The sequence below is a fragment of the Cupressus sempervirens genome, chromosome 6 (assembly GCF_028749045.1).
Source record: "Cupressus sempervirens isolate cs-2001-9-10 chromosome 6, ASM2874904v1, whole genome shotgun sequence".
NCBI lineage: Eukaryota > Viridiplantae > Streptophyta > Pinopsida > Cupressales > Cupressaceae > Cupressus > Cupressus sempervirens.
This window is the reverse complement of record NC_143123.1, coordinates 584,571,852-584,584,551: the sequence shown is the minus strand read 5'-3', so window position 1 is coordinate 584,584,551 and position 12,700 is coordinate 584,571,852. Positions and strand designations below refer to the sequence as shown.

At 34.7% G+C, this 12,700-nt stretch overlaps 1 protein-coding gene across 3 annotated transcripts; it reads right to left on the bottom strand.

The window, feature by feature from the left end:
* Positions 1-6,789: 6,789 nt before the first annotated feature.
* On the bottom strand, positions 6,790-11,962 carry LOC149553596 (uncharacterized). Of its 3 annotated transcripts, XM_089789017.1 has the most exons (4): positions 10,310-11,962; positions 10,112-10,221; positions 7,478-7,557; positions 6,790-7,209 (listed from the first exon to the last, which is right to left on the bottom strand). In XM_089789017.1, the coding sequence occupies exon 1, from the start codon at positions 11,836-11,838 to the stop codon at positions 10,663-10,665; it is 1,176 nt and encodes a 391-aa protein (XP_089645143.1). In that variant the 5' UTR covers positions 11,839-11,962; the 3' UTR covers positions 6,790-7,209; positions 7,478-7,557; positions 10,112-10,221; positions 10,310-10,662. The 3 variants fall into 3 exon arrangements, with proteins under 3 accessions (XP_089645143.1, XP_089645141.1, XP_089645142.1); XM_089789015.1 differs by having other exon boundaries at positions 10,112-11,962; XM_089789016.1 differs by lacking the exon at positions 7,478-7,557 and having other exon boundaries at positions 10,112-11,962.
* Between the last annotated feature and the right edge of the window lie 738 nt (positions 11,963-12,700).

Genomic DNA, 12,700 nt, shown 5'->3' with positions numbered 1-12,700 from the left:
ATTTTTATTTCATTATTTTTATCTGGATAGTTTATTATTTACTTTAGCTCTATTTGAATTAAAATATTTTATTATTTTGATATATTTTGACTTTGTATTTTATTAATTTAATTTAAATTTAAGTTTAAATTTATTACAATTATTTTCTTTTTTAAATTTATAATATTTATATTATTGTAATTTAATTATTATAAAATAAACAAATTTTTAATATTAAATTCAAATTTTTATATTTAAATAAATTTTAAATGTTAATTTATCTCAAAAATTCAAAGTGAGACAAAAATATCCCTATTAGTTTCTTTTTGCCAACAATTAGAAAATAACACGTCTTTTCAAAAGAGTCGCTCACACACATTGTATGCACTTGTTTTATTGACCTTCACCACCTCTTTGGTGTTATCCAAATTGACTTTTCCTTCTCAAATAATGAAATCAATATAATAATATTAAGTAATAATTATTTTAAATTGTATAATTATTATAGTGTTTTGAATAATTTTTAATTCAACTTAGACAATTGTAATCAATCAATCTCTCTCTCTCTCTCTCTCTCTCTCTCTCTCTCACACACACACACACACACACACACACACACACACACACACACACACACACACGTGCTCACTAATGTGCATGTGTGCGTGTGCAAAAACCCTATTGATAATGGAGTCTTATTATCTTCCTAACTCGAAATTTATGTTTCAATCGTGCTTGACCCCTATAAGTGAATGTATAGTTCGTTTCAAGTTATCACTTCCTCATTTAGATTTTTATTACAAGGATAACATCAAATTCTAAATGGGCTCCCAATTGACCTCATGGACTACCTAAATATATGCAATAAGTAGACCTATCATTTTCCTTGATGACCTTCTACACTTGTTCACCGTACCCATTATGCACCAAGGTGCAATTACTAGTGGCTAAAATAAAGTCTTCCTAAAAAGTGGGTGGCTAAGGGGAGAAAAAGGGGATAATAAATGTTATGAATAAAAAGGGTGCTCTATAACTTTCTTTCTCTGCAATAATTTGAACTTTGACCTTGGCTTCTACTACCTGTGAGGGCACACCACTCCATGATTTGGGATCCCCTTTTTGTTCGGATCTTCTCTTGGTATTGACTTCTAACCTTGGGGCCCAAGGAGAAATGGGCAACTCGATTCTAAATCCCACACTATCTACAAGTGTGATTGAATTTGTTCAAGCACATGGTAATTTGCATGTGAAGAATGCCCCTAGTAATGACTTGGCCTTCCTTGGGATCTATCCCGAGGTGGGTCAATCTCAGAAGGAATTGTCTAAAACGGATTTAGTTCATAGTGTGGAGGATGTAAGGACATCCTAGTGGGAAGATCAACCACGACCCTCCAAAATGAAGAACCCAAAATTTATTAGGGCACTGATGGACCTAAGATCTTTCTTTTTGATATGGTGGTAAATAGTATTTCATCATCTCTAAATTTATGTTTAGTGGTACACTTTATTACATTTAGAGCACCAATTGACGTGTTTTGAAAGATGTGTGGTCAGAAATGAAAATTGAAAGGGGGTGCTTGTGTTTTGGTAATGCCAAATGGAGTCCTTTTGTTCAAATTCACAGCTGCTAAAGATTTGGTGTTTGTTCTTTCTGATTTTTGGACTTATGGGAAACACAGTCTAGCTTTGGCTCAGTGGCACCTTAGGTTTGATTTGATCCAACTATGTAATTCTATCATCTAGCTCTGGTTTGGTTAAGATTACTTGGCGTTCCCCTATAATTTTGGGATGAAAAAGTGTTTCGATGGATTGCAAAATTGTTTGGTCACCATGTGTCAATCGATATTGTTAATATTCAACAATCTTTTCTTGTGTATTCTTGATATTGTGTTAATGTTGTTGTGAACAAACCCCTCCCCAATTTTATCACCCTCAACATGAAACGGGGGGAAAGTGGGGAAAAGTCCCATCAATGCTAAGATGATTGTACTATTATTCATAATGGCTAGGAAACAATGAATGATTCGTGAGGATTTGGTAAGTAGTTGATTTGATAATTCAAATGGGTGAGCCCCCTACAAATATAATACATTGATTTAATAATTTGATTGTTATTTCACTTGTACGAGTCATATACTTATATTTTTCCTATTTTTAAGGTTTACCCCAATTTTTATTTTTTACTCTAAGATTTGCTAGTCTTGGAGCAATGTTTACACATCACCTCCTTTTTTAAGAGTTTATTTGCATTCTTTAGCTCTTTGATTTATGTTCTTCGATTTTATTTTATTTTTTTTAATTATGTTTTTCCACTCTTATAAGAACTTAAGAAATTTCCCCATTTACTTATATAACAACAATGAATACACATTTAATATTGTACAATAGAAAAAGATATATAGAAATATATTTAACCATACCATATAATCGATCACCCACCCAACATAACACCCACCACAAATAAACTTATAATTTTTGATATGTTCTAACAAATAATTATTCATAATGAAATACCAAGAGTTTTAACATACAAGATGTACAATGTTTTCCCAAAACATTCTGTACACAAGGGTAAAACTCTATGTTACAAGCATTCTAAAATGCATTTTTTCCATCTTCATGGATTTCATTGTGAGATGTGCGCCACCTTGCCAAAACATTTCATTCTATGTTAATGGAACTTATTTCACTCCTTGCATTATACCTCACACTCCATTGAGGTTCTCCATAGTGGTTTGTAAAAGACTCGAAGACTGGAAATTTCTCCAATCTACATTATTCTTAAATCATGAAGTTTGTTGCTCAATCGAATACAACACTTGGCATGCATTGTGCAAACCTTAGTGAAATCCTTGAGTGGTTCAGAAAAACCACCAAAGTAGATTGTATTCAAGAATTTCATTAATAATCCCATTCTCCTAATCTCCTTATTATGCTTTATAATGTTTTGCACATCTTGGTCACGCAATCCCTAGATACAATTCATGCAAGGAATACCAATATTTGTAGAATTCTATTATCGGATTATTGGATCTTACATACTTAAATCCTCCATTGTTGTGATCTTCAAATCACTTTGGTTGTCATTATAACAATCAAGAGCAATTTGAAAATCTGCATTTGTTGCAATATGGTTAAAAGGGTTTCTGAACCACAAATTATATTTGCATATTGTACACAAACTGTTCCATATTACTACTCATGAAAGATGGGTAGTTAAAATTCAATTTCAAAAATTTTATAATATGGAAAACAAATAAATGCAATTATTGAAAAACAAACTCAATTGTAAGAAATGGTTATTTCTTAGAATTTAATATTGTTGACCAGTTGTAAGGAACAACTATTCTTAAATAGTTTTATGTTCAAAGAAATGACTATTAAGTTTAATATTTGAAGGAAATGTAAGAAATAGCTGTTGGGCTTAAAAGGAAAATTAAGAAGATCTCTTAGTATAATTTAAATACAAATTGATTTAAAATTAAAAAAGATAATTTTTTAATATTGATGGGCTTTTAATTTAGAAAAAAAAATGGCTATTGGGTTTAATGTTCGAAGTGTAAGAAATGACTATTAGATTTAATATTTGAAGAAAATGTAAGAAATAACTATTGGGGTTAATATTTAAAGGAAAATTAACAAGATTTCTGAGTATAATTTAAATAGAAATTGATTTAAAATTAAAACGATAATTTTTTCATATTAATGGATTTTAATTTTAGAAAAATAGACCATTTTAAAGCATGATTCAAAATGTTGAAGTCAATAACATATTCATTGACTTAATATTGTTGAGCAGTTGTTAAAAATAACTATTATATTTAATATTAGAAGAAATGATATCTGAACATAATCTAAAATATTGTATGAAATTATTAAATTTTAAAAAAAAATCTTCATGCAAACACTAATTATTAAAAATGATTCAATTCAAAAACATAAAAAAAATACTACATGAAATACAAAGAACCTCCTATCGTGAAATAAGATTGTTCCTACTATGATTGAATTTAGCTAAAGATATTTCCTAACAAAATTTGGCTCCCCTGTATTAGGATAAACATTGATAAACAAATTCTTATTATTATCTTTAGTATGACCTTCTCGCTGGACACTTTCCCTAGTTTTACTACTTTTATTTAATATTAATATATTTCAACTTCGACCCTTTATTGACACAAAAGTGAAATTAGATTGTTGATTTATGACAATAAGAAACGGTCACAAATTAAACCCATGACCTCACTTTTGTTTAAATCTTTTAACCAACTTCATTAAAAATAAAAAATTCTCAACTTACTCAATTATTTTGAATCTCTTACCAACTCAGCTCTGTATGGGTCTATGCATTATATTGAACAGGTCCACCTGTTACTTTCCCTTAATGTCCAAATCCCTGATTCTTTAAGAAAGCACAATTTAAACTTCATTAATGATTAATAAGAATAAAGTAGGAAAAGGTGATAGGGAAGCTATATCCGATTTCAAGCACAGTTCTCAGAAAAATCAATTCTTCTCCGCATCATCTTCAAGTAATCATCAGTCAAAAAAAGAAAAGTTTTCTCCCCTGAAAAGTCGATACCTTCGGTCTTGAGGATGAAGCAGTGAGAATGAATGCATATGCACCGATTATATATACCTTCTGATCCAAAGCAACTATAACCAGATGATTCAAGAATCTGCTAGTTTCTTCCCCAGTGTGAAATCTCTCCAAGAAAAGATTGTGTTGCCCATGCTTGATTTAATGTGGTTATTACCATTGTCTTGTTACCAAATGTGGAGGCTTTGTGATCTGCTTAACATTGACAGCCATTTGTATTAAGAGTGGCATCTAACTAAAATTCAGTTCAATGTGTATCTCACTTTTGCAAGAAGACCTAGACTGCTAATGCTTATCATCTAGCTTGCTTCATTCTATAGTCTCCAATCTCAACATTTTTCTTCTTTAACTTTATTCACTGAAAAAGAAAAATTATGATTTTAGGAAATAGGCTTAATCTCATAAAAGCAACAATCAACAGTGGAGGAAGGGGGTCTTGGATGATCACTATGATTCAGAAAGATTCTTCTGATGGGAATGGTGACTCTTCTCAGGACACTGTGGTGGCAGACTCGACTGCTGTTTCTAATGGCACGACTGTCCCTACGGTGGTGACCTCTTCTGATCACCTTCTTCCAGATTCTGTCTCTCATGATTCTACTGTTGCCCCACATGTGGCTTCGTCTCTGAATTTCGCTGCCCCATCTCTAGGCGTTGTCGATTCTTCTGCTGCAGTCTGTTCCCTAGCTGCAGTGGTTTTAGGGAATGGTTGTGGTGTTGCTGACTTTGGCCGCTGGTTTGGTGGAAGAGGAATGGACCACAGTAAAAAGTAAAAAAGTTAGGTCCTCCACTCCTTTTGATATGGCATTACGTTCTCAAAAGTTGGGAAAGAAAAGGAAAGTTTGATTGCAGTTACCCCTTTCTTTGATTTTCTTGACTCTTTTGGCCTGTTGTTCTTTGTTGTCTGACATGGTAAGAGACCTATTGTCTATTCTTCTTTTTTACCATGGGGTTTCAGGTGCCCGTTCAAAACCTGTTTGTGTGGCTAATGAGTACTGTGTTATCTGTGATGCCACTGTGGTCACTATGTCTTGTTGGGTGACCTGTTTCACCTTTGGATTGTAGTTTTGTTTGGTTTGGGTTTCTTTGAAAAATTTATGATTTGTAAAAGGTTTCAAGCTCTCTTTAAAACCTTTTTTTTAATCAAAAACAATCAACAGTGGAGATAAATCAAAAAAATCAACTACATAATATGTTAAGATTATAGAGCTCGGTTTGATATTATTTTTTGGAGAAAAAAATTAACTGTATGCATGTGTTTTTGTTTTCACCCTCGCATATGAGAACTTCATTATTATATTGTGTTGAATTCTTCATCGGGAAGAAGCTTTTATTAGAAAGAATTTTTAAACTATATGTCATTTTACTTCAAATTTTGTAAGCATTACTTTTGTTATACATATTTATTGAACTTATTTTCCTTGATAATGACCACTCACCAAATATTAAAATAATCTCTTAAAAATGCCTGGTTCTGCAAGCAGAATTACTGTAAGCAAAAGCCCATGGACCAAGTTGAACTAGAAAATGATTTTGCATTGTGTATCTCTTCATGAACTGGTACGAATAAAAGAAGGTACTTCAATGTTTCTTTTCCTTTCTTAGTTTAGAAGAGGAAATTTAAAAAATCCCACGAGCTCCACCTTCTCATCCTTACCTTTGAAAGTTTAAAAGTTTATAGTTTGAGACAGAGACTGATTAATGCCACCCTACTACTAGCTATCTTGCATAAGTTTATTGAGAAAATAATTAAGTTTTTGGAAACCCAAGGAAAACTCTACTTACTGGAAAACCAACTTTGGCGACAAAGAAAACTAAACAAAAATTTCAATTGAACTACAACTTGAACAGAAGCGTAGCTTCAACAGCTTTTCTGGGCCTAAAGTATATCAACTAATACAGGGTCTAAATCGTATCTACCCACAACCTAAATGAACTAACCTAGTGTCCAATTTATGTCTACTCACAATTAATCAACAAATACGTGGTCCAATTTATGATTGGAGAAGAAAATTCAGTACTTGAACATCCTAACTCACACTTATCAAAATCTTGTATGGAAATTTCAAATCACTCCCAATTTTTTACAACAATTTACATGGTAAGTCGTCTAATTATAACTAAGATTTCAAGTCCACATCATCAATCATCAGCACATTTTTTGCCAAGTTGTCCAAAACAGCCCAAATAAAAAGTGAGACCAATGGTCATGCAAAAAAGGTACCCATATTTGCACAGCTAATGTGGCATCACAGCATTGGTTACTTGCTACAACTAAAGGTACATTTCATTCAATTTTGGGTAATCATCATTGTACTAACAACTTTAAAGTCACAAGTATTGGTGCAACGTTGTCAAAATACTTGGACATCAAATCAATAAGTATAGGAATCAAGTCAACTCCTCCTATCACAACCATTACAACCCGTTCAAGTCTGAATCCTCTCCCCTACCCACCTACTTAACATGAAAGCAAACTCTAAAATGTTAAATATTAGTTGATGCACAATGACTTTCAACTGATTTAATCCAATTACATATTTAATCTTCTTCCGAACAATGTCATGAATCGCGGGCCAAATGTGACCCTTTTCAATATTATGATAACCTTCCAAAGATGTCTTTGTCCTCTGTAAAGTGCAAAACCCAATTCACAACATCTTCACGATTCAAATTATGTACCCAATTAATATAAATTTGCATTCTAGTACAACAAAAAGGGAAATAATGAATGATATGAAATCTGCCATCTAATTGTATTCTCATACAGATAGCTAAAACGAAACAATGAATCATATAAAATATTCCATCAAAAAGAAAGAATTACATCAAAGATTCAAATTTGAGGGTTCCCAAGAAGAAGACCAAATAATTGTAGTGAGAAATTTGCATACACACCAGGCCATGAGCTATGGTGGTAGGATGAGGTTTGTTGGCTCCCAACCTTCTTTCAATATTCTTTAACGGGTTGCAGATCCCTATGATCAAGAATATTGAATGGTTGGCTAACGAATGCAAGAGAAAAATACAACAATATACATAAAGTAAGACACAGTGTATTGGATTCCCTAAAGAGACGGTCATTACAGAAAGCTCAGAACAAAAATACACACCTTTCGAGTCCCAAATCATGGGCAGAAATCTGTGAAAAGCAATCACAACCCCAAATATATGCAATTGCAATCCCAATTCCTTGGCAGCGGGATTTGAGACATGACATGGGCTTTCAGTAGTTTTTTAAACATCAAATGTTAAGGAAGTGAAACCATTTTTATCTATTTCAGATATTAACAATGGCATTTTTATAAACAGACTGTAGAGTGGCGGATTCGCGGTCCCCTTGTATGATCTGGGAAACAAACTTAGCCTCAGTCATGTTCAAAATGCTAACAAGTTGTGTCGGATTTAACTTGCCCAAGAGTTATCACTGCAAACAATTTTTTGGGCTAATTTCTATCATATAGCTGAGCACTCATTATGGTTGAATATTAACTGTGTACTTTGGATCAGAGGTTTGTTTGTATGGAAAATAGTTTCTCAATACATAGAGGAAAAGGTGTTTGTTATTTTTAGTCTGATTGTTAAATTAAAAACAGTGTGACATGGGACTCGGATTCCCTCCTAAACTTTCTAAACTTCGAAATACCTGTCCTTGCATCAAGTACTTGAGTACCCAAGTATCCCCACCTCTACCATTTCACAACCATGCTATCTAGTTTGGATGAGTACTTGAATTTCCATTTGAATTCTGATTTTTGCATGTTACTATTGGGTATTTAATAGCTTACTATGTTGAATGTTCAATGATTTTAGTTCATGTTGCAATTTTGCTATATTTGAATATTTATTTTGATATGTTCTGCTGAAATATCGTTTCCTAGCATTTCAAGTTCTATACATATATTATACAACACCCCTACCTACCCTGTCCACCACTTAGTGCTGTCCCTGACCGTCCCCCTCCCGGAAATGAGACCCATTTTCCTATCCCGAAAACTCATCCCAGCTTCCCCTGTCCTGACATTACTGCAGTACGGTTATTACACTCATTAAAAACAAACAAAAAAATTGCACTAATTGTTAAAAGTTCTTGTTCTGCCTACTATTACCATATGACCGCCAGATTGCAAATATCTCTGAAATTAAGCCCAATGTCATTATACATCAAGCACTGATGATCAGTGTACCTACATTTTGCTCAAATTCGCGCTTCCTAGAGAATTCCAGAGTTCATTTTCATTTTTCTTGACTCCTGCTCGTTTGGCACTTCCTAATCAACTTGATCAAGCTGGTTAATAAAAAAGAAATATACTCATTGTTTCTGTATATAATAGTTTGCAATCTTCAAGAGAACTGATTCATATGCTAATGTGTTATGTTTAATATCTTTCAGGAGAAGATGTTTGGTTTGTTAATCTTTATTGGTTGTCCCCTTAGCTTTAATTGTAGTTGCTACCTCAGATTGTGTGGCATCACAGAGGTAAATACCGTATCAGTTAGAATTAAATTTTAGAACTTACATTTTACCTTGAGCAAAGATGTTACTAGTTGATCAAGGATTTGCTCCTCAACAGGGCTGTACATATGGGGACTTCGCTCCTCATTATGATCATCAGCTTGGAATGTATCGTAAACATCGTATGATCTTGGCATTATGAATCTAAAACCTGTGGGAAATGATGTTTCTATACCTTCTTTGTGAATGCATAATCGTCCTGATGGAAGTTCAGATCCTGCTGTGCCATCTTCTAGACATGTTACAAGAACACCATAAAAGTTATGCAAGGAATGAAGGTATTGATCCCAACTTAACGGCTGTGAACGCAGTAACTAATGATGTTCATGATGCTCCTACTAATTTAGCACCTCTTTTATAACCTGCCCTGTGGTATAGCAAATCCTTCAAAGAACTGTGCAAATTTAGGAGTATAAGGATTGCATGAGTCCTAAGGAAACAACAATCCTCGCATAATCTTTCAAGTAACTCTCCCCCAAGAACTTAAAATTTAGATTTCTGTGACATTGCTACAGGTCCTTGTGGTTTTGCAACATGCTATTGTTCTGCGGTTGCAACTTTCAATGTCAAGTAGAATAATGAAGAGCGAATTCCACAATAGCCTATTTACTATAAATAAATCTAAATATTTGTATTTCTAATCTTACTAAATGACATCTTCACTAAACCAATGGTACCAAACCAAACTCACATTTTACCAAATGTAGGAACCATTTCACCAAAGACAGGAATTTTGACACTTTGACACTTGCCTCTTTTGTTATATTGCTGAACCAATAAAAAAATATTATATTTTCTAATCATTCAGAACTTAAAATTAAATAAGACAGAACTTTTGTATGAGAAATTATACAGAGATGCATAATAATATCACATAATATTTATAATGAAAAATCTATCATAAGGAAAAAATAAAAAAAATACAACAATATACATGGAGTAAGGTACGGTGCCTTAGATTCATATGAATTAGAGCAAATAGGTCATTACAGAAAGCTCAGAGTAAAAATAAATACCTTTACAAGCCCAAATAAATGCAATTACAATTCCAATTCGTGAGCAGTAGGAATTGAGACAAGACATGGGCTTTCAGTAGTTTTTGAATTTTTATAGACGAACTTGGCCTCTGTCATAATCAAAACAGGATAAAGTTGTGCATCAGATTAAACTTCCCCTCTCCATTATTCATTTCATATTTTGCAAAACTACTTCACCTTCTACAAACACTGAAAGCATGAACTGGAAAAAATGCCGCTGTAGAATAGGCATCCACATGAACGGTGCTGTAAGAGTGGAATGGTGCTGTAAGAGTGGCTTGCGCCCTATTGCTCTTCATCCATTGGAAACTAGTCTTGCCCTAAGCTCGCATCGGCCGCTGGTCATCGCTGGGCTTAGGTCGCGGGACACCTCCATGTATATATATATATATATCCAAATTTCCCTAAAATTACCCCTCTCATGGAGAACAGGGGCAGGATCGCTTTCCTGAATATTGAGGTGGTTTCTCAACAAGATTCGTGGGCCTAACAAATCAAGGAAGATATCAATAGCTTAAAAACTGAGAGCTTCATATTTTATATCCGTCTGAGACATTAGCAATGGCATTTTTATATACAGTCCACAGAGTAGCGGCCTCAGGATGCCCTTGAATGATCTGGGAGACAAATTTAGCCTCAGGCATCATCAACATTGTAAAAATTCGGGTACGATTAAACTCCTCCTCTCCATTCATTGCTGTCATATTTTGCAAAACTGAAAACCTGGGCCTGATTACCTTTTCCAAACTCATTGACAACAGACGGGGACGCTTTACCACAAAGTCTACAGAGAGTTTCATGTGATTGAGCATAAAGTCCATCTTTTTCTTAATGTTTGCCTCCAACTTTTTGAAAAGTAAAGGTTCAGCCCTAACCACTTCCAGGGCTTCCTCGGGCGAAAGGCCCCAAAGCTGAAGATTGTGAATTCTAGCCTCTAAATCTTCGATGCGGTTCATGGCCACCATGTTCACAATGTATTTGTACAAGTTGCTTTCCTTGGGAATGCCAATCCTGCGAATGAGATCAAGTTGCTCGGGAGAGAGACAAGTGCGAGTCAAAACCCAGGGATTAACCAACAAAAACATGGTGAGCTCTGTTCCACGAAAGCCAAAATCCTCCCAAAAGGCAACCGAGGTTTTGAAGGTTTCCTGCAAACTCTTACTAAGAATACGGGGGTTACTCCTAATTGCTCTGATCAGCAAGGCTGGCGTGGGGAATACAGTCCTGAGAAGCTCAAGGTTGGAGCGTAGGAGCTCCAGCTTCGTACCTAAGACACTCGGTAGGCCGATTACATAATTGGATAGATTTTCCCCCACAATGTCGTGATCTTCTAGGAGTTGAATCTTGGGCTCCAGCAATCTTTCCGCACTCGTCAACAAAAGCGAGGGCTGATATTTGATTATTTTTGCAATTTGATCTTCGCTGCAGCCGTGTTTGTTGAGTACGAACACGGTCTCTTCAATATTATCCAGGGATTTCAGTCGGCACAACGTGGGGCAGAATTTCACCATTTTTGCAGCGTCGGCCAAAGAGATGTCAAATCTGGTAGTAATGAAGTGCAAGAAGAGATTTTGCGAAGGGGCATTGTTGCTGTTGGCAACATTACTGTCCGCAAGAACAGAAAAGTTAGAAGCCAGGTGGGTTAGGGTTGGGAGAAAGAGGTTGCGCCGCATAGTTGAGCAGAAGGAGGAGAGCTTGATGGCCATGTTGGAACAAAGTGGAGGAGACAGAGAGGGAGACAGCCAACAAGGGTTTCCTTTTCCTCGACAGGTGAAGCGGCTGTAAAGGGCATACTAGGGTTTCAACGACCTACACGAACTATAAGGATATAACAACACATCATAAAATTTGATGAATGATGTTTCTAACAAGAGACGCAATGGTCATAGTTCCTCTTTAACACATAATGGTTGTAGAGGTGTAGATGAGTGAGAATCTAAATTAACATTATGAATATATTGATTTTTGCCTAGAAATGCACTTGTGATCTGATAGGATTGCTCATATTTTGTTGTTAAATTCTCGTCTTAGAAATGCACTTGTGATCTGATAGGATGGCTCATATTTTGTTGTTAAGTTCTCGTGCTATATTATTATATATTTGGGCATTTAAGCCCAAGAATAAGAGGCCAAAGTGTGAAAAATCAAATATTGCAGTCACTGATTATTAATCTCCTATCATAAATGACTATCAAACTGCTGAAAATAAATTCTCAACTAATATCGAAAAATAACACAACTGCAACTTCACTTATATAATACGAAAAGAAATGCGCAACACAATGAACACAATATTTTCGGACAAATTGTCCCTGGAAAAACCCCTAAGGGAAAACCAGTTCTACAGATGAGGAATTATATTAAACTTCAGCAAATCAAGAGATACGAAAATTCCTTGCCTCTCACTGGCAGAACTCCGACAACCTCCTAATTTCTCCCGCTGATATTCCTCACTGCTATCCCTGCGCTAACACTGCGCCCTTGCTAACACTGCAAGACTGTTTGCTAACACTGCAAACTGCTTCTCCAAAGCTTCTTATCCAAATGACCCAATGATCCCTTTTTATT